The 21,882-nt window shown below is 44.5% G+C and overlaps 1 protein-coding gene and 1 long non-coding RNA gene across 3 annotated transcripts; one reads left to right on the top strand and one right to left on the bottom strand.

The window, feature by feature from the left end:
• Positions 1-9,233: 9,233 nt before the first annotated feature.
• Positions 9,234-11,342, bottom strand: LOC120866385. Its single transcript, XR_005721646.1, has 3 exons — positions 11,268-11,342; positions 10,642-10,739; positions 9,234-9,896 (listed from the first exon to the last, which is right to left on the bottom strand). It is a non-coding gene; the product is annotated as an uncharacterized LOC120866385 (long non-coding RNA).
• A 781-nt stretch (positions 11,343-12,123) lies between these two features.
• On the top strand, positions 12,124-17,583 carry LOC120866380 (C-C motif chemokine 23-like). 2 transcript variants are annotated; one of them, XM_040244069.1, is made up of 4 exons: positions 12,124-12,780; positions 15,504-15,578; positions 16,419-16,530; positions 16,949-17,583. In XM_040244069.1, exons 1-4 carry the CDS (start codon positions 12,723-12,725, stop codon positions 17,142-17,144), a joined length of 441 nt encoding a protein of 146 aa, XP_040100003.1. In that variant the 5' UTR covers positions 12,124-12,722; the 3' UTR covers positions 17,145-17,583. The 2 variants fall into 2 exon arrangements, with proteins under 2 accessions (XP_040100003.1, XP_040100004.1); XM_040244070.1 differs by having other exon boundaries at positions 12,395-12,780; positions 15,507-15,578.
• Positions 17,584-21,882: the final 4,299 nt, after the last annotated feature.

Raw genomic sequence — 21,882 nt, 5'->3', positions numbered from 1 at the left:
GCTCCCTCATCTTGATGCTCCAGCCACACAGACCTTCTTTCGTCACCTCAAGCACACAAACCTCATTTTTTGCCTCAGGGCCTTTGCATATGCTAGTCCTCTCTCCTAGGGCTTCTATCCCACCCACTCTTAGCTAGCCGACTCTCATTAATCCTTCGGGTCTCTGTTAAAGACTCTTCTCAGAGCAGCCTTGTGTTAACCTCTAGTATAAGTTTGGTCTCCAGTGACACAGTTTCATAAAAATCCTAGAAATAACCCATTATAGCTCTCATCACAACTTGTAACTCTGTCTTTGTTATACAACACTATTTCATCAGTGGCTTTCTCCCTCACAAGTCAGTTCCGTGAGGCCAAGTAGCACTGAGTAGGTGAATTAGGAGAGGCAAACTCTTTGCCGATGGCCCAGACAGCATCTCCCCAGCCCTGACTTTGCTGTAAACATGGACTGGAAATTCCCTGGTGGTCCAGTAGTAAGGACTCTGCACTCTTGCTACCAAGGGCTTGGGGTTCAGTCCCTGGTTGGGGAACTAAGACTGCACAAGCCATGTGATGAAGCCAAAAATAAAAAATAAAGTACAATTTTTTAATGGGCTGGATCAGTAGGTTTCTATCAGACTTTCAGGTTAGGGGGTCTCCAACCTATGATCTTGGAGTTAAATCCAGCTGCTGCCTGTTTGTAAATAAAGTTTTATTGAAACACAGTCATGCTCATTTGTTTTCATGTGGCCTTTGACTGCTTTTGATCTACAAACAGCTGGGCAGGTATGACAGAGACTTTGTGGGGCCCACTCTCTTCTTTCACTTTCATCAAGAGGCTCTTTAGTTCTTCTTCACTTCCTGCCATAAGGATTGTGTCATCTGCATATCTGAGGTTATTGATATTTCTCCCAGCAATCTTGATTCTAGCTTGTGCTTCATACAGCCCAGCATTTCACATGATGTATTTTGCATATAAGTTAAATAAGCAGGGTGACAATATACAGCCTTGATGTACTCCTTTCCCAATTTGGAACCAGTCTGTTGTTCCATGTCCAATTCTAACTGTTGCTTCCCGATTTGGAACCAGTCTATTGTTCCATGTTCAGTTCTAACTGTTGCTTCTTGACCTACATACAGATTTCTCAGGAGGCAGGTCAGGTGGTCTGGTATTTCCATCTCTCTCAGAATTTTCCAGTTTGTTGTGACCCACAATGTGGACACACCCAGAACACACCTCACGTTTTGTCATTCCCACAACTTTGTCTGAAAGGGTGAGCTCTAGAATCAGAAGACCTCTGTTTGAATCCCAGCTTTGCCCCCTTTTTAGCCGTATAGCAAATTACATCATAGCTCTTCACCTCTGTATCCTCATCTGTAAAAGGGGACGACAACTCTACCAATGTCGCAGGGCTGTAGTGAGGAAACAATTGTAAATATTTTCAAAATAGTAAGTGCTTCCTGTCTTATGACAACTATTACCCCTGTTGGCAGTTGCCTTTGAGTAGAATGTTCTTCTGTCTTTCTCTGCATTTAAAAATCGAATACGGTCTCAGTCTAATTTTTGAGACGCAGGCCAAATGCCATCCCTTTCATGAATTTTCCTCCGCATTCTAATCTAAGGAGTTCTCTCTTGCTTTTCTCTGAAATCCTCACTGAACATGGAAGCCCCACAGCTCTGGACAGCAGGGACTTACTCAGTTCTCTTAATCTCTACCCCAACTAGAATAAAAGCATCTTTACTAATACTTACAGTAATCCTTCTTAACAAGGATTTGTTTAATTAAAAGAAATAAGCCTAAATCTCCTAACAAAGAAAATCTCTGGTCCAAATAGTATCACTGATGATGTCTACCAAACACTTAAAGAAGAATTAACACACCAAACCCTTCTAAAAGACAAGAGGAAGAACTACTTTCTAACTCATTCTATGAAGGCAGCATTACCTTGATCTCTGAACATATTTTTACATAAAAACTTGTACATGAATAATGTTTATAACAGCACTATTCTTAATACCCACAGATTATGAAACAACCCAAGTGTCCATCAGGTGATGAATGGATATACAATATGAGATATAGCCATACAGTGGAATATTATTCAGCCATCAAAAGGAATGAAGTACTGATCCATGTTACAACATGGAAGAACCTTGAAAACTTTATGTTAAATGAAAAGAGTCAGACACAAAAGGCAACATATAGAATGACTCCCTTTACACATGAAACATCCAGAATAGATAAGTCTATAGAGACAGAATGCAAATTAGTGATTGCCAGGGGCTGGGGGAGGGGGAAAGAGAGTGGGTTGTCACTGAATATTGTAATACCTTTGTATGTGTGTGTGTTTTATTTTTTATCATTTTCTTTTTAATTTAATTTGTTATGGTCATGCATATTGCAACCAAAGAAAGGCAATGCCAAAGAATGTTCAAACTACCACACAATTGCACTCATCTCACACGCTAGCAAAGTAATGCTCAAAATTCTCCAAGCCAGGCTTCAGCAATATGTGAACCATTAAATTCCAGATGTTCAAGCTGGTTTTAGAAAAGGCAGAGGAACCAGAGGTCAAATTGCCAACATCTGCTGGATCATCTAAAAAGCAATGGAGTTCCAGAAAAACATCTATTTCTAATTTATTGACTATGCCAAAGCCTTTGACTGTATGGATCACAATAAACTGTGGAAAATTCTGAAAGAGATGGGAATACCAGACAACCTGACCTGCCTTTTGAGAAACCTGTATGCAGGTCAGGAAGAAACAGTCAGAACTGGACATGGAACAGCAGAGTGGTTCCAAATAGGAAAAGGAGTACGTCAAGGCTGTATATTGTCACCCTGCTTATTTAACTTATATGCAGAGTACATCATGAGAAACGCTGGGCTAGAAGAAGCACAAGCTGGAATCAAGATTGCCGGGAAAAATATCAATAACCTCAGATATGCAGATGACACCACTCTTATGGCAGAAAATAAAGAGGAACTAAAGAGCCTCTTGATGAAAGTGAAAGAAGAGAGTGAAAAAGTTGGTTTAAAGCTTAACATTCAGAAAACTAAGATCATAGCATCCAGTCCCATCACTTCATGGCAAATAGATGGGGAAACAGTAGAAACAGTGACAGATTTTATCTTTGGGGGGCTCCAAAATCACTTCAGATGGTGACTGCAGCCATGAAATTAAAAGACGCTTACTTCTTGGAAGGAAAGTTATGACCAATCTAGACAGCATATTAAAAAGCACAGACATTACTTTGTTTTTTGTTTGTTTTTTTTTTTTCAGACATTACTTTGTTAACAAAAAGGTCTGTCTAGTTAAGGCTGTGGTTTTTCCAGTAGTCATGTACGGATGTGAGAGTTGGGCTATAAAGAAAGCTGAGCACTGAAGAACTGATGTTTTTGAACTGTGGTGTTGGAGAAGACTCTTGAGAGTCCACTGGACTGCAAGGAGATCCAACTAGTTCATCCTATAGGAGACCAGTCCTGGGTGTTCATTGGAAGGACTGATGCTGAAACTGAAACTCCAATATTTGGCCACCTGATGCAAAGAGCTGACTCATTGGAAAATATCCTGATGCTGGCAAAGATTGAGGGTAGGAGGAGAAGGGGACGACAGAGGATGAGATGGTTGGATGGCATCACCAACTCAATGGACATGAGTTTGGGTAAACTCTGGGAGTTGGTGATGGACAGGGAGGCCTGGCGTGCATGGGGTTGCAAAGAATCAGATACAACTGAGCAACTGAACTAAATCTAAATGTTGCAACTATGTGAAACAACTACACCTTGTTGTTGCTGTTGTTAAGTTTCTAAGTCATGTCCAACACTTTTGCAACCCAATGCCATGTAGCTTGCAGAATCTTAGTTCCCTGACCACTGACTGAACCCACGCCCCCTGCAGTGGAAGCATGGAGTCCTAACCACTGGCCCACCAGGGAATCCCTGTAACACCTTTTGGAGTGCTGAAAATCGTCTGGAACTAGATAGAGGTGCTGGTTACACAAACTGTGAATGTACTAAATGCCACTAAATTTCACATTTTAAAATGATTAACCCAATTAATATTGCATTATGTGAGTTTTACCTCAATAACAACAACAACAACAAGCAATAAGCCTCTTCTTGAATGAGGAACTATTATTTTGCTTTCAGCAAGCTTGTAAAGGTGAGGCAATCTTTATTGTCCAAAGAGGAAATTATCAGTTAGCTTTTACTCATAACAAGTCACTCTAAAATTTAGTAGATTAAAACAAGCGTAACAAGATAGCACTGCACACCTATTAGAATGGTGAAAATCCAGAACAGTACCAGTATCAAATGCTGACAAGGATGTGGAACAGCTTAAATTTCCATCCAGAGCTGATGGGAAGGCAAAATGGGACAGCCACTTTGGAAGAAAATTTAGAGATTTCTTACAGAATTAAATATATTCTTACCATGCAATCCAGTAATTATGCTTCTTGGTATTTTCCCAAAGGAGCTGAAAACTTATATCCACCCAAAAACCAGCACACAGATGTTTATAGTAACTTTATTCATAATTTCCAAACTTGGAAGCAACCAAGATGTCCTTCAGTAGGTAAATGGGTAAATAAACTGTGTTACCTCCAGACAATGGAACATTCAGTGCTAAAGCAAATGAGCTATCAAGCCATGAAAAGACACGGAGGAATTTTAAAAGCATATTACATACCTTAAAAGTGCAGTCTCAATCGGCCAGTACTTTTCAAGTCTCTGTTTGTGTGACACATTCTATTATCTCATTTACCGAGCAGCCAATCTGAAAATGCCACATAGTGCATGATTCCAACTACCTGACATTCTGGAAAAGGCAAAACTGTCTCTGGAGAGACAGTAAAAAGATCTGTGGTTGCAGTTTGGGGGTGAATGGATAGGTGCTAGGGAAGATGAGTAAGCAGAGCACAGAGGATTTTTAGGGCAGTGCAAATACTCTGTGTGGTACCATAATGATAGATACATATAATTATACATGTGCCCAAACCTATAGAATATACAACACCAAGAGGGAACTGTAATGTAAACTGTGGTCTTTGGAGACTCACAGAGAATGAACCTATGGTTGCCGGTAGGGAAGGATGGGGGAAAGGGATACTTAGGGAGTTTGGGATGGACATGTAATCACTGCTATATTTAAAATGGATAACCAAAAAGGACCGCCTGTATAGTACATGGAACTCTGCTCAATGTTATGTGGCAGCCTAGATGGAAGGGGAATTTGGGGGAGAATGGACACATGTGTATGTATGGCTGAGTCCCTTCACTGTTCACCTGAAACCATCATAATATTGTTAATTGGCTATACTCCAAAAAAAAAAAAATACTGTGACCTCTGGGTGATTATGACGTGTCAATGTAGGTTCACCAGTTGTGACAAATGTACCACTCTGATGAGGGCTATTGAAAATGGGGAGACTACCTTTAGGGGTAGATTATATACAGGAAACATCTATACTTCCTTTCAGTTTTGCTATGAATCTAAAACTGCTCTTTTAAAAGTCTTAATGAAAACATTAAAAAAAATTTAAGTGCAAGGATTTATTATTTCTCACAAATCCATGGGTTGGGTAAATGCTTCTGCTGCTCTGAGGCAATTCAGCTGGGGTTCAATGGTCTAGGATGATCTCTCACCAGGGACAGCTCTCCACATGGTCACTCAACCTCTGAGAGGTTGCTGTGGGCTGGTACACATAAAGGCATAAAGGTTCCTAGCAGAAAACTAACACAAGTCTCAACAGGCCAGCAGTTTTCAAGTCTCTGTTAGCAGGATACATTCTATTATCTCATTTACCAAAGTCTCATAGCCAAGACCAGAGTCAGTATGGGATGTGACTTCCCACGTGCATGTATACTTGATGGGGGGGATTCTTGCACCCTTTTTGTACATAAGCTACCAAAGAGAGGAAGAAGTTGAATATCTGAACCAAGATCTAATCTCTAATAGCCAAGCTAGAGCTGGAAGAAGTGCTTGGTACAAAAGGGAAGCCTCTCTGTTTGACTTGATATCACCAAAGCATATAGGAAATGGCCAGGCGGTATCTGAGGAACCCCGTCCACGTATGACCGCAGAATGGTTTCAATTCCACACTGTAGAACAGACTTCAGCTATGGAATCTTGAATGGAATAGTATTGTTTGGGTTTGCTGTATTTTTCCAAGGAGGGTGTGGGTCCCGTCTTGTAGACATCAAGGAAAACAAGAAGACAAGTTGGTTGGATCTGCTATTTCTCTTACAATTTAAAAAGAAAGATTTTCCTGTGTGCGATAGTGACATCGATTAAGATCATGCACATGGAAGAAAAATGCACACACGGATTATTTCCAAACACAGATATTTACAGTAAGGACACAGGATGTGGCCACCTGCCTCGTGGGTCCTGGGTCTCTAACATTCACACGACCCACAGCAAGAATCCATAAGGAGTCAGGTGTGCCAATATTCAAAACATAAATGGTTGAACAAATTTAAAAGTACACTGAATTGCTTAATATTGGAACCATATGAAACTATTGCATGTTGTCGTTGTTTAAAGTTGTATCCAACTCTTTTCAACCCCGTTGACTGAAGCCCGCCAGACTCCTCTGTTCACGGGATTTCCCAGGCAAGAATACTGAAGTGGGTTGCCATTTCCTTCTCCAGGGGATCTTCCCCACCCAGAGATCAAACCCACGTGTCCTGCATTGGCAGTCAAATTCTTTACCACTGAGCCACATAAGGAAGCCCGAAACTATTGCATAATAGCCCTAATCCAGGAGTCTATCACCATAGACTGGAGCACAAAAAAGCGGCAAGAAATTGAACACGGAGCATTTCAGGGGAACAACTCTTTATTTTACAAGAATGTATCGTTTTCACACCATCTGAGAGGAAAGATTTTGACAAGTTAGCTGGCTTGTCTTTTCTCTCATCTAAAGTCTTTTGCAGCTCAAATCTTTCCTGCAGTCCAAAGGGGTATCTTCTTCCAGTGTTGGCAGTGGTAACCCATCAGCCTCCACAGCTTTTGCACTCAGGTGTGTTTCCTTCCAAAGACATAGAGCGGGAGAGGTGAAAAAGCATTTTCCCTGGAGGCATGAACTGTGTTAGTCGCTAGAATGGATGTTTAGTGTTGCAGATCATGCCAAGCCAGCCCTGAGGACCACATACCAAGAGACAGAGGTGTTCTCTGATGAATTTATTTAGTGTGTGCTTACTGTATAAAATGGGCTTCCCAGGTGGCCCTAGTGGTAAAGAACCCACCTGCCAGTGCAGAAGACTTAAGAAATGCTGAGTTCGTTCCCTGGGTCGGGAAGATCCCCTGGAGGAGGGTATGGCAACCCATTCCAGTATTCATGCCTGGAGAATCCCATGGACAGAGGAGTCTGGTGGGCTACAGTCCATAGGGTCACAAAGAGTTGGACATGACTGAAGTGACTTAGCACAGCACAGCACACTGTGATCTGAAGCAAGGGATCCAAGCAGGGTTCCCTACTGTCTGCATCTTAAAGTCCTGGCGCTTTGAAAGTTGGGATGTGTTGGTAGGTGATAACCGCTGTCCCAATATGTCAACCTACTGCATGCTTTGTGTCAGAGTTGCCTCGAAGGACATGACTCACACAGGCCCTGGATGGAACAGTTTACTCAAGAAGAGAAGAGACAGAGCAAGATCAGCTTCAACAGTGAGGGTCAGCCCCCAACACACAGCCAGTGGGTGCCATCTTGCAGTTGACTTAAGGCAATGATCTGCATGGTCCCTCTTGGGCTACAAGTGAAGGGTCCTTTCCCTCCCCACCAGGAACAGATAGTAGTGGGGTTGACCTGGTGCCCTATGTCATTACAAGCTTAAGCAAAACAAAGAAGTATATGCTGAGTCCTAAACAGAGTAAGATAATCCCACACAAGGCAATAAGCCCAGCATAGCTGTGCAGCACTTTATCTCTGGGGAAAGAAGTGTTCCAGCCCCAACGCCTCTCTTCCACGGCCCTGAAAGGGTTGAAAGATTGCATAGACTAGAATGCCTTTCCTGATGCAGCGTGCAGCTGGCCTGAGGGAGAACTAGATCACTACCTCGCTTTTGCATGGGACTCAAGGTATTTAACTTGAATTCAAGGTACCTTCCTTATACAGCCATCAAAGGAGGCCAGACACCTGGGATGATTTCATTTGGAAACTAAAGGTACTCTGGTGTTGGAGAAGACTCTTAAGAATCCCTTGGACAATAAGGAGACCAAATAAGTCAATCCTAAAGGAAATCAACCTCGAATACTCATTGGAAGGACTGATGCTGTAACTGAAGCTCCAACACTTTGGCCACCTGATACGAACAGCCAGCTCATTGGTAAAGACCCTGATGCTGGGAAAGGCGGAGGGCAGGAGGAGAAGAGGGGCAACAGAGGATGGGATGGTTGGATAGCATCATTGACTCAATGGACATGAGTTGGAGCAAGCTCCAGGAGATATAGTGAAGGACATGGAAGCCTGGCATGCTGCAGTCCATGGGGTCACAAAGAATTGGACATGTAGCAGCCAAACAGCAACAAGAAAGGAACAGCAAGCAGTGCAGGGAAAAACCACTTCAGGCCTCTCTCCTGAAAAGGGACCAGTTCATCTGTGCATGGAATACCATTCTGAGATTTCAAGACCTGCCCAGGATACAGACACATAACACACGGAGTGACGAGAAAGGGGTGATAGGGGAGTTGAGAGCAATGGCAGACAATTGCCATAGGCCAAGTGCACGTCTGAGAAAGCAGGGAGGCCATCTTAGCTCAAATATGCTGACACTGTAATAGTACAGGGCAACTCAGCTTATGCTAGACAAACAGGTTATGCAAGCCTAGGTCCTGGGATGTGGCAAGACCAGTGTTTACAGGCAGAAATGACAGGGTAGTTGGTATTTCTGCAAGGGAAGAAGTATTCTGCTGCAGTATTGTGAAATAGCTATAGTAAGTACTTCATGTAGTAAACATCTCATCTCAAAGGAAGTGCCCATAACGCAGTTTCGGAGTGTAGTAACTGCTCAGAAAGCACCAGCTATTGTTATCATCAGCCCCAGAAGACCCCTGAGGTTGGAGCAGCTTACAAAGAGCACAGCCTGCTCCCTCAACCATGCCAAGCTGAGTAACAAATAGAGTTGATGTGATTCTCCAATGTCAACAATGATGCTTGGTGGCATAGGAAAGGGAAATCCATAAAAGACTCAGGAAGTACACCAAAATCGCTCGATTAAAAATAAAGAAAAGAAACAGCACTATATTGTGAAATCAGACGTGTCTTCATTGCTTCCTTTTGCTGAGCAGATGTGTATTCGGTGCTGTATCAGACACTCCTTACACTACCTCCCACCCACCAGCCCCATCGCTTCCTCTGGCCTCCACTACAGCAACGAGTCCTGTACAGGCCTTGCCCAGCTCCATGGAGGGGCAGTCTGGCAGCATCTCCCCTTTCATAGCCTTCATCTCATCATGCATGCCATTCCTTTCCTGAATCAGGGAGTCTCTGATGCTGAGATAGAGAACCTGCAGGAAACCACTTGGTACTCAGGACCGAGATGCTGCAGCCTGGAGGCACTGGACGAGGACTCATGATGACAGAGACTTGGAAGTCGCTGGGGAGTATCCACAGCAAAGGAGAAAGTCAGCAAGTACATGGATAGAGTGGCTTGTCCCGTGGAAATCAGCCAGCCTCTTCCCTCAGCCACAACAGAGCTAGTGCAACAGGCCCTTGGCCGTGGTGGCAAGGATAGAGGTTATGCATGGGCCCAACAGTGTGGGCTGTCTCTCATCAAGGCCCATTTAACTATGGCTGCTGCTGAATGCATAACCTTCCAGCAGAGGTAGACATCAAGTCTCACTATGGCACCCGCCTCCAAGGAGAAAACACAGCCGTACAGTGGCATGTTGATTATCTTGGACGTATGCCAACCTGCAAGGGAGAATAAGCCAACCTTAGCAGGACTGACACTTATTCCCGATGTGGGGTTTTTCACTACCAGCAGTACCTTTGCCAGTCCAGTGGTCCAAGGACTTAGAGGATGTCTGATCACTCAGTATGGTATATGCACAAGAGGGCCTCAGGTCAAGGGACCCATTTTACAAATGGTGTGAGTCAGTGGGTATATGGGATCCACTTGGTGTTACCATATACTGAAACAGCTAAGAGAATGGTGAGGGGTTAATAATTTAGCTGAAGCGAAAACAAACTTCAGCGCTGGGACTTCTTCAGAATGCAGTGTATGCATGGAAGCAAAGAATGTTAGATAATGCCATGTCCCCGGTGGCTAAAACACGCAGGAATCAAGGGGTTGGATCTGTCTTCATACTTCCAGCCATCTATTTGTGATTCCCATCCCTGAAACATCAGACTCTGCTGGATTTCCGGGGAGATGGGAGAGGTGGAGATGAGCTAGTATGAGTGCACAGTGTGAGTTCTACTGAACCTGAAAGAACGTGTGTGTGTGCGTGTGTGTGTGTGCGTGTGTGTGTGTGCACGCGCATGCGCTCAGTCACTCAGTCATGTCCAACTCTTTGCGACCCCATAGACTAATACAACCAGCTTGAAGCAAGCTTTGTGATGGATTAGACATAATAAAGGCACAGACACCTCGGAGGGAAGCAAGGGGCAGACTGGGTTATGTATTACGTCACATCCTTGCAGCCCCACTCCTTACCTCAGCCGCTGCTCAGTCACCGCTTTTCTTGCATTAACGTAAGCTTCGGGCAGGTGTCTTACCTCGTAACTCTAGCTTTCCATGGGGCTTCTCTGATTCTGAGCTATGGAATATGCGAAAGAACAACACTCACGAGCACACCAGAAATGTGAATACATTAATGCTTGTATATACAGAGTCTAGAAAAATGGTACAGTTCCCTATCTGCAGGGAACGAATAGAGACACAGATATAGAGAATCATGCAGACACAGGAGGGAAGGAGAAGGTGGGACAAACTGGGAGAGTGGCACTGACGTATATATATTACCAGGCATCAGATAGACAGCTAGTGAGAAACTGCTACGTAACACACGGAGCTCAGCTCGGTGCTCTGTGACCTAGAGGGGTAGAGGGCCTAGAGGGGTAGGGGGGGTGTGGGAGGGGGCTCCAAGGGATATATGTATACCTATAGCTGATTACAGCAGAAACTAACAGAATTTTATAAAGCAAATATACTCCGATAATGAAATTAATATTTGAAATCCACCCCTGGCCAATGAAGTCTTGCTCTCAACAGTCTGACACTGTGTAACAATCCACTTGAAGCTTACGACTATAAATTGACAACAGCTGTATTCTACTCACAAATTCTACGGGTCAGAAATTCACACAGGGCACAGCCCAGATGGCTAGTCTCTGCTTCATGACGCCCGGGGCATGCCTGGGAAGACACAAAAAGCAAGAAATGACCCAGAGGGATGAGGAACCATCTAGAGCAGGGCTGTGCAGTAAAAATACAATGCAAGTTGCACGTTGTTGTTGTTGTACTGTCTAAGTCGTGTCAAGCCTTTGTGACCCCATGGACTGTAGCCCACCGGGCTCTTCTGTCCTGGGGATTTCCCAGGCAAGAATACTGGAGTGGGTTGCTATTTCCTTCTCCAGGGGATCTTCCCCTCCAGAGATCAAAGCCACGTCTCCTGCATTGACAAGTGGATTCTTTACCTCTGAACCACCTGGGAAGCCCATCTAGTATTTTACATAGTGTCAAACACACAGGAGAAAAGATAATCAAGACAAGAAATTTGGGCAGAGGGAGCTTATAATTTCAGATAGAGAGTCCCAGAAAGATTAACAAGAAAAACAACATTTGAATGAGGAGTTGAAGGAGGTTAGGGAGAAAGTAAAATTTTCTCCCAAAAAAGTTATTGAAGGGAAGAGTATTGGAGGAAGCAGGAACAGCAATCTCTGAGCCAGCCTGCATAATCAAAGCAAAATGAGTGAGGGGAAGAGTAATAGGACCTGAAAGCAGAGCATGAACAGGAACCAGATCACATAGGGGCTTGTAAGCTAGGAGAAGGATCGGGCTTTATACTGGGTTGGGATGGAGGATTCAAAAGCCACCAGTGGGTTTTAAATAGGATTGACTTGGCTGATTTATATTTTAACAGGATCACCCAGGCTGCAGTGTTGAGAACGAACTGAGAAGGGGCAAGGGCAGAGGAAGGAGACACATTGGGAGGTTTTTGCAAGAATCCTGGTGAGAGACAAGAGTGGCTTGGACCAGGTGGAGAGAGAGGATGTGGTGAGGAAGAATAAGGTTCTGGACACATTTTTGAAAGTAGGCTCACCTCAATGTTTTTAATGGATCGGATGTGCAAGTGAAACAAACAGAGTCAAGGGTTAAGATTCTATGAGAGGAGTCACATGACCAGGCTCACTTGTTAGAGCACCCAGATAACAGGCTGCCTGTGCCCTTGAATGGGTGAACTCCCAAGGAAAACATCCTGATGAGAGGATTCAGCGACCCCCCTCGAGGAAGGATCCTTCATAAACTGGCTCCTCCCTTCGCCTGTGTCCAGTGGGCAGCTGGAGAAGCCTCCTGTCATCCTCGCCTCTTCTTCCTGTTGCCTTCTCAGCCTCCTTCCCTTTATTTAGAAATAGCGTGTTATGTATTATACAACCCAGGAGAGCGTTCTGATCTCTGCCCTGTGACTTCCCGCTCCTCCTCTTTCTATAAATACAAGGGCAGAGCAGAGATCCAGGGAACTCGGAGAGAGCCCCAGAGTCCTCAGGCTGGTCCACCGTCTGTGCACCGGGAAGATGAAGACCTCCATAGCTGCCCTCCCCTTCCTCATCCTCGCTGCCCAGGCTGCAGTTGGTGAGTTCAGTGAGCCTTCTCCCAGGTGGGCAAGTGGGTGGTAACTTGCAGACCAGGGAGGAGACGCAGAGGGACGCCTTTGTCCCAACGTGGATATAGCTCCCGTCTAAAAGCAGCAGCAGTAGGTACAGACCTCTCCCTGCAGCCGTTGGTCCCTGGGGAAAGCAGCATACAGCTGACTGGTCCCACCTGGGGAAACAAGTCTTTCCCTTTCATGACCAGAATTATCTGAACTTTCTCTTAGTTGACATAGGAGCATTATGGGCAAGATCAAGAGAACTGTAGAAAAATCATAGATCTGTAGAAAGAAGTATAGACTTTCACAATGTTAGAACTATTATATGCCCTCTAGTGTAAAACTCTCACTTCAGAGAGGAAATTGGACAAGCCAGACAAGTGACTCATTCAGGTGTACTTAATCATCTTATTTATTCATGTAACAAATAGATATCTAGTATTTCCTATGTGCAAGCAGGCACTGTTCTAAGTGTCTTGTAGATATTAATATGTTGGATCCTCCTGACAATGCTGTAGGGTAGACTATCAGCAAACTATATGGATTTACTTATTATTATTATTAATTACTCTCTTACAAACAAGAGATGAGGCATAGGAACCCTAGATAACTTGCTCAAGATCACACAGCCATATGTGGTGGCATTAGGTTACAAGCTAGTTAGGAAGCTGTAATGGGAAGACAACACCCATCTAAGACTTAGTTTTGCAAGCCCCACACATATCATATTAAGCATATTGAAGTGTATGCACATGCCTCATTTAATATAATTAATATGTAATTACATAAGAATAAGCTAAATTTTAGTTATGCTTGCCTAATTATTCTAGTACAGGTCCACAATCCATTTATCCAAATCTTTGGGGCTAGATGCATTTTGGAATGCAGAATTTTTCAAGTTTTAAAAAGGCAATGCAGTATGACCCAGAAATTCCATTTCTTCTTGATATGGCCAAAAGAACTGAAAGTAGATACATGAAAGAGATACCTATACAACCTTGCTAATAACAGCTTAATTTTTAATTGCCAAAAGGAAGAAGCAATCCAAGTGTCCATTGACAAACAAATGGATTGGAAAACAGGGTATGTGTGTGTGTGTGTGTATATACATATATATATATATATAGAGAGAGAGAGAGAGGGTATTACTCAGCCTTAAAAAATGAGGAAATTCTGACATGTGCCACAACATAGACAAATATTGAAGACATGATGATAGATGAGATAAGCCAGTCACAAAAGGACAAATTATATGATTCCAGTCCTATGAGGTACTTAAAATAGTCAAATTCAGAGAGAAAGTAGAACGGCAGTGGCCCAGGTTTTAGGGAAGGGGGAAATGGGGAGCTATTGTGCAATGGGTATAGAGTTTCAGCTTGCTTTCAAGATGAAAAAAGTTCCATGGATGGATTGTGGTAAGTTGCACAATATGAGAAGGTACTTAATGCTATTGAACTGCGCACTTCAAGATGATTAAAATTGTAAAGTTTATGTTAATTACATTATGTATGTGCTAACTCTTGGGTATTAGCAACTACAGACTAAACCCAGATAGCTGCCTATAGCTCTTGGTACTTCGGTTGACAGCTCTTAAATGTACAAAATCACCTACAGTTCATGGTAAAGCCATGAGTATCCCCATCTTCAAATCTGTCTGCTAGAGCTTTTGCTTTTCCTGACTGTGATTTTTGTGACATTTTATCTCAGACAGTTGTACTTTTTGATAACTTGAGGAAAACGAAAATTACCTGAAAAACTGCCTGACCCGCTACATTGCAGACATGCAATCCTTGCAAAGATCGTAAATGACGGTTGTGAATATTCAGATGTGATTATCTTTTCCTATTCATGTTCTGATCGCAGGGAAATAGTGAACAAATGATTACATTAGAGACTTTTTTATTTATAAGATCTAATGTAAAACCACTACTTGCAACTTTTTAGATCTGAATGTTGCCTGTTTAATATATTTCTTTTAAAGTTTAAAAGGGTTTTCTATCTATTGTTAATATCAGCTGGATAACATTTTGTCAAGTGGTTTTTTTTTTCTGATTGTTAATTTGATGCTGGCTGGAATTCAAGAAATAACGGTGACTTTATTCAAATAAAGAAATATTTTAGTATTTTTTTAATTGTAAACTTTGCATTATGTACATTCTATCACATTCTAAAAGAATGTATTTTTAAAAAGGTAACACATACCTGGACATTACTTAACATCCCTGGCAGAGTCTGAGAAGCACAGATTAACCAAACACAATTATATTTCTGCAGTAAACACATTCATACTAATGGAGTAAATAAAGCCTGTAAATAGCCTCACTTCACTTTGGGTGGTGTTGTATCACCAGATCAGTTATAGAAAAATGTTTACTGTTTCCGGAGCCCTGTAAATTCCAGAAATGTGTAGAAAGCACGGTGCACTGGATTGCATTATGGAACTATTCAACTCATCTACTAGTGCTGGATGTACAGTTAGCCTTTTGTATTCAAAGTCAATGGAATGGTTTCCTGTCTCGAACTTTTTCAAAAGTTCCCTGAAAAGTCTCAGGGCCTTGATAGAGGGCTTGGAGGCAGATCTGGGCCAATGGTTCAGTATCCTTGCCTCCCTAGCAGGAGATGGGGTCATGGAATGAGAGAGATGGAGATGTTGAAACGATGTTGCTTCCCAGTAATTTTTCTTCCCTTCTCTACTGTTTCTCTCAAGCAGAAGACAAGATGTCAAACCTGAAGTTTGAACTCTCAAGTCCGCAAGAATTTCATCACTCATTGTCTCACGGAGGTAAAGTTTTGTTATGGTATATATTTTAAAACAGCTAGCAGGTACAGATTGGCTCAAAGACTTCAATCCACCTCGTTTACAGGACCTGAGGGGGGGTCCTGAGGGTGGTGAACATCTCCAAGGAAGTTCAGGATGGGCTGTGTGTCCATAGATGGCCTCTTCCAGAGATGGATTCGATTCCACCTGGCTGTCCCAAGAGTTGGCTCACTGTGGGGAGAGGGGAAGGGTGCTCTGACGCCTCCTGCAGGCCTCAGACCGTCCTTCTTCTGGGAGAAATTCTTCTCTGTCGTGGCCCTGCCTGGATGTCCTCAGACACACAGCTCAGTCCTGGGGAGAGCGAAATGTCTCTGGCAAGGAGAGACCATCAAGTGCTGAAGAGAAGGAGAACATCCCTTTCCAGTCCTGAACCTTCAGGACTTCCGGTGGTCCAGTGGCTAAGAATCCGCCTGCCAATGCAGGACACACGGGTTCCATCCTTGCTCCGGGAAGATTCCACATGCCTCCCCTCAAGGAAGAGTAGCCTCTGCTCGCTGTAACTGGAGAAAGTCCCTGTGCAGCAACACAGACCTAGCACAGCCAAAAATAATTTTTTTTTAAAGCCCTGCACCTTCTCACTCTTTCCAGTAGGTGGGAGGGAAGGGGGAAAGGATGTAGTTTTCATCCGTTTTGTTCGTTTAGTTGCTAAGCTGGGTGCAACTCTTTTGTAGCCCCAAGGACTGTAGCCCGCCAGGCTCGGCTGCGCATGGGGTTTCCCAAGCAAGAATACAGGAGCGGCTTGCCGTTTCCTTCCTCAGGTTTTCCTCCCACCCAGTCCTTAAGTGACGCTTTCTCTCGTTGCAGGTTTTCACCGGCCCACTGACTGCTGCATGTCTTACACCCCACGAAACATCCGATGTGTGTTCATGGAAGATTATATAGAGACGAGCAGTGCGTGCTCCCGGCCAGCTGTCATGTAAGTGTGCCAAGCTCACCGGCCATCGCTAGGAGCAGAGCGGAGAGGGGAAGGGGAGGTACCTGAGGAATGGGTGTCCAGGAAGGTCCCACCCTCTGGATGCTGCCAGGTCAGCGGAAGCATGTGTCCTCAGTAGGATCCTTCAGGGCACCAGGTATGAGATGCTCCGGGTGAAAAGGGAAGCTAGGGAAAGAAGGAAGGCGAGAGCCGGAGGAGGTTGCCCGAGGAAACTCATTGAGTCGAGGGCGTCTCAGCCTGCGGGGGAGTCTCAGAGAGAAGCTGCTCTGAATTCCTGCAGCGGAGAAAGGGAGGAACTGGCTGGGCTGTCGGGGGCCCAAGGCGCAGGGAGGGTAGGGTCCCCACCCTTATTTGCTGAACCCTCTGCTGTTTGTAATCTTTCCCCCCACCTTCTTCCCAGCTTCGTCACCAAGAAGGGGCAGCGTGTCTGTGCTGATCCTAACAATGAGAGAGTTCAGAAATGCAAGTCGGACCTAAGGCTGGGGTCAGCCGTCGAGGACCTGAGATCGCTATTGCTTGAGCGGGGGCGCCTGGACCGGGCCCCCTCTTCTCCGTCTCTTTTGCCTCACCGTCCTCATTGGAGGGCTGTGGCCTGAATTACTTTTTAAAAAGCAACAATTACTGTTCTGTTCTGATTACAAAAGCAACACATTCATCAAGAGTATCCAATTTGACTTCACTCAAACTTTTAGAGGGAAAAGATTGTGTAGGAATTGCTGAACTTTGGATTCGTGGAGCTTTTTTTGGGGGGGGGGTCTAAACAAGACATCATAATGTAAACTTTTTTAAGCTAAAAACATGACTTTCAAATACAGACTTAGTATGTGTATTCAACCCATTAATCACTAAACTGATTCAAAGATTATCTGAGGAACAGAAGTTTATATAGTTACTGAAGATGGCATTCTGAAATGTTAGAGAAAACCAAATTCAAATCCTAGAGGGCAATAAATCTGTAACTTTGGGGATTATCTTTTCTACTAGACAGCAATCCTTTGGATCCGTGTTTAACAATAAAATTACAAATCATTCTCAGTCAACAAGCAATTTCATAAATTCTTGGTGTTGGTCAACAGTATATAGGCCATCAATCAAATGTACATTTCCCATACAGATTAAGGAATCCTGGGTGAGTCCTTCAGACAGTGCTCCAATATGACATTGAAAGGCCTATACTCATCCTTTTAACTTAATGCTACGCTTTGGATTTTTTTTTCTTACCAGATATAATTTCCTAAAAGATATCTTCTCTAAAGTTAAAGGACATTAGGGAAACTCTTAAAACTAAAGTTAATATCAATTTTAGGTTCATATCTATTAAAGCATATACATTTCTTTTTTAAAATTTATTTATTTATTTTTAATTTTTACTTTACATTTCTATTTATAAATAGTAAATCTTAATCAACTCTCGCATAAAATTCAGAAATAAAGGACTGAATTCTAAACAACAACATTTTTTTTAATTCAAAAAAAGTTTAAGATTTTTTTTTCCAGGCCAAGTTGGCAGAGTAGAAAGGCCCTGAACTTACCTCCTCTCATGAACACACCAAAATCACAACTTGGCTAAAAAGTTTATTTGGGTTTTCCATAAGATGGTATGGAAAAACCAAAATGAATATTTTGGCCTCAACCCAATACTTGGAGAACAATTATCAGTGGAAAAAAAGAAAAACAAACAGAACCTACCAACAAGAAAATATCTTTTAGAACTAAAGATGTTAAAAGAGGAATCACAATAATACGGTGCTGGGGGTGGAGCAGACTAATGACATGTCAAGTCCCATTTTCCTGGTGGGTTTCCCAGATGGCGCTAGTGGTAAGGAATCCACCTGCCAGTGCAGGAGAAGCAAGAGACTCAGGCTCAGTCCCTGGGTCGGGAAGATCCTCTGGAGTAGGAAATGGAAAACCACTCCAGCATTCTTGCCTGGAGAATTCCACGGACAGAGGAGTCTGGCAGGCTACAGTCCATGGGGCTGCAAAGAGTTGCATACAGCATTCACGCTCACATTCACAGGTGGCCCACAGACTGGAGAATGCTTGCATTGCAGAGGTTCTCCCACAAGAGTGAGAGGTCTGAGCTTCACTGCAGGCTCCCTAACCCAGGTGCCTGGCACTGGGAAGATAAGCCCCCAGAGTATTTGACTGTGAAGGCCAGCAGGGCTTATAGTGGGCAAGATTGAGGGCAGGAGGAGAAGGGGGCGACAGAGGATGAGATGGTTGGATGGCATCACTGACTCAATGGACATGAGTTTGAGCAAACTCCAGGAGGTAGGGAAGCCCAAGGAAGCCTGGCGTGCTGCAGTCCGTGGGGTCGCAAAGAGACACAGCTGAGCAACTAAACAACAACAGCAACAGGGCTTAATTCTGGCAGTCCCAGAGAACTGGAGGAATAGAAACTTCACTCTTAAGGAGAACACACACAAAGTCCTGCAGCCTGTAGGACTCACAGCAAAAGCAGTATTGGATAGGAGCCTGGGATCAAACCTACCTGCTGATCTTGGAGGGTCTCCCCAAGAGGCAGGAGTCAGCTATAGCTCACCCTGGGGACAGACACTGGCAGCAGCTCTCCTTGGGAACTCCTACTGCCACACAGACACCTTGCTGGTGGGCACCATTGTGGAATCCTTCCTCTATCTTATTGCCCCCGGATCCAGCCCTGCCTGGTCCAGCAGCTTGTAGGAACCAGTGCTGGACTGTCTCAGGCCAAGCAACTAACTGGGTAGGAACGCAGCCTCACCATCAGTAGACAGGCTGCCTGAAGACCCCGTTGAGCACACATTTGCCTCTGGACATGACCCAACCCACCCAAAGGCCCAGAATCCAGCTCCGCCCACCAGTGGGCAAACCCACGGCTTACAGAACCAACCTGTCCACCAAGAAGCCAGATCCTACTTTGGGACCACCTGGGCCTCAGTCCTGAGCACTAGTAGGCTGATACAAGCTTTGGGACAACCTGAACTTGTACCCAACTGTGTAAGAAACCACTCCTCACCAACACGAACGATCTGACACCAACTCTGGGACCCTTGAGCCCTGCAACCAGACTCTAGGACTCAGCTCTCCCTGCCAGTATTCCGGCACTAACCCCAGGAGCCGGCTTTACCACCAGTAGGTGGGCCACAGCCCCAGAGTCTTCTAGTCTTGAGTCCACCCACCAGGGGGCCACCACTAGCACCAGGGGCCCTGGGGTTCTGCAGTCAGCTGCCTTGTGGCCAGGCCCCGCTAACCAGCAGCCAACAGCCTCCATACAAGGAAGTGCCTGGTAAATAAACAGACCGGGGTCAACCAAGCCTATCAAACCTCCCACATAGCCCGCCACAACAAAAGGAACCACACAGTGCTCATCGGGGGAGTCCCCAGAGCATGCAGCTTGGACGACAAGAGGGGTGTGCACTGCTCGGATTCACAGGACATCTCCTGTAGAAAGCCATTTCCCCAAGGTTAAGAAAAACAACTCACGTACCAGATGCATAAAAATGTAAACAGCAACTTAGGCAAAATGAGATGCCAGAGGAACATGCCCCAGACGAAGGAACAAGATTAAACCTCAGAAGAACTAGCTGAAGTGGTGAAAAAAAAACTAAGTGAACTAAAGATGGACAGTCTACCTGAGAAAAAAGTTCAGGGTAGCGATCACGCATGCATCTGTGCTAAGTTGCTTCGGTGGTGTCTGACTCTTTGCTACCCTATGGGCCGCAGCCCGCCAGGCTCCTCTGTCCATCAGATTTTCCAGGCAAGAATGCTGGAGTGGGTTGCCATGCCCTCCTCCAAGGGATCTCCCCCACCCAGGGATCAAACCCAAGTCTCCTGCATTGGCTGGTAGGTTCTTTTCAGCAGTAACACCACCTGGGAAGCCCAGTGATCATAACAGTGATTAAAGAACTTGGGAGAAGAACGGATGCACAGAGCGAGAAGTTAGAAGTCTTTAACAAAGAGGTAGAAAGTAAAAAAGAAAACCCCCAAAGAGATGCCAGATACAACCTATAAAGTAAAAACTACACTAGAAGGAATCAACAGTAGACTAAATGACACAGAGGAATGGGTCAGCCAGTTGGAAGGAGGTAATAGAAATAACTGCTGCCCAATTCTCTCTCTGGCCCATGGTCCCCTCTGGAGGACTCCCACAGCGGATATCCTTCTTTATTTAGAGAACTGTACTTGCTGCTTCGTCCTGGGTCAAACCCCTGACTGTCCAAAAGTGGGGACTGGCAAGGTCCTTACTTGTTTTTTGGGCCCAAGATTCTTCTCCCAACACCTCCCAACTGCTCTTTGTCTTCCCCGGGGTCCTACTGGAAACATGTTTTCTCGATGATCTTCTCCATCACCTATGTAAGGATGTAAGTTTTTCAGCCACTTTGTGCATTGCCATCAAATTGACAAAGGTCCTTTATATAGAACAGAAATTTCTCACCCTATGGTTAGATTTCTGTCATCTTTTCTGATCCTTTATTGTAACTATGAGTTTTTTTGTGTTTTTTTTTTTTAATAGTGAAAACTTTTATATTTCGAATTAGCCAGCTGGACTCAGTTTAGATGATCCCAATTTTGTTGGCACCAGCCAAAACATCCTCATCAGAAGCCAGCTTTCTTCTCTCCATCAGGCCTGATCAGGGTGTTGACCTTAGCCACCTCAATGTCATCAAGCTTCTTCCCAGCCTGTTTAATCTGGTGCTTGTTGCCTCGACAGCCACAGTGAATACCAGTGTGTTTTGGTCTTCTATTTTCTTCTTGGCTGACTCAGATTGAGAGAGAATTTGATGATGTCATAGTGGTTGAATTCATATCTCCTAGAAGGCAATGGCACCCCACTCCAGTGTTCTTGCCTGGAAAATCCCATGGACAGAGGAGCCTGGTGGGCTGCAGTCCATGGGGTCGCTAAGAGTCGGACACGACTGAGCAACTTCACTTTCACTTTTCCCTTTCATGCATTGGAGAAGGAAATGGCAACCCACTCCAGTGTTCTTGCCTGGAGAATCCCAGGGACGGGGGAGCCTGGTGGGCTGCCGTCTATGGGGTCGCACAGAGTCGGGACACGACTGAAGTGACTTAGCAGCAGCAGCAGCAGCAGCAGCAGCAACAGGGGCAGTCTTCCAAGGATATTTGGGCTGCCTCTTGAGCTGCAGTGTTTTGGGCCGCCTTTTTTTGTGAACCTTGGCCGCAGTTTTCGTGGCTGTGGACGCCTGGCAACACTGCTGCCTTGGCCTTCAGAGCCTTTGCTCTGGCTTAGGCTTTGGAAGGGGCAGGGGCTTCCTTCTTCGCCTTTGGCACCATCTTTGTGAAAAGCTGAATTTATTTTTAATGTGGTTCTTATTTTCCCATTTATTCTGTCAT

The sequence above is a fragment of the Oryx dammah genome, unplaced genomic scaffold, assembly GCF_014754425.2.
Source record: "Oryx dammah isolate SB20612 unplaced genomic scaffold, SCBI_Odam_1.1 HiC_scaffold_8, whole genome shotgun sequence".
Classification (NCBI taxonomy): domain Eukaryota; kingdom Metazoa; phylum Chordata; class Mammalia; order Artiodactyla; family Bovidae; genus Oryx; species Oryx dammah.
The sequence above is the reverse complement of the archived record's forward strand: the minus strand, read 5'-3'. Positions and strand labels throughout refer to the sequence as shown.

What these genes read in the sequence shown, in the direction of transcription:
- LOC120866380 (XM_040244069.1), top strand. Translation starts at nt 12,723, where the DNA reads ATGAAGACCTCCATAGCTGCCCTCCCCTTCCTCATCCTCGCTGCCCAG. An exon ending in CGCTGCCCAGGCTGCAGTTG is followed by an intron (nt 12,781 to 15,503) that starts GTGAGTTCAGTG and finishes GTTTCTCTCAAG; the next exon opens with CAGAAGACAAGATGTCAAAC. An exon ending in TGCTCCCGGCCAGCTGTCAT is followed by an intron (nt 16,531 to 16,948) that starts GTAAGTGTGCCA and finishes CCTTCTTCCCAG; the next exon opens with CTTCGTCACCAAGAAGGGGC.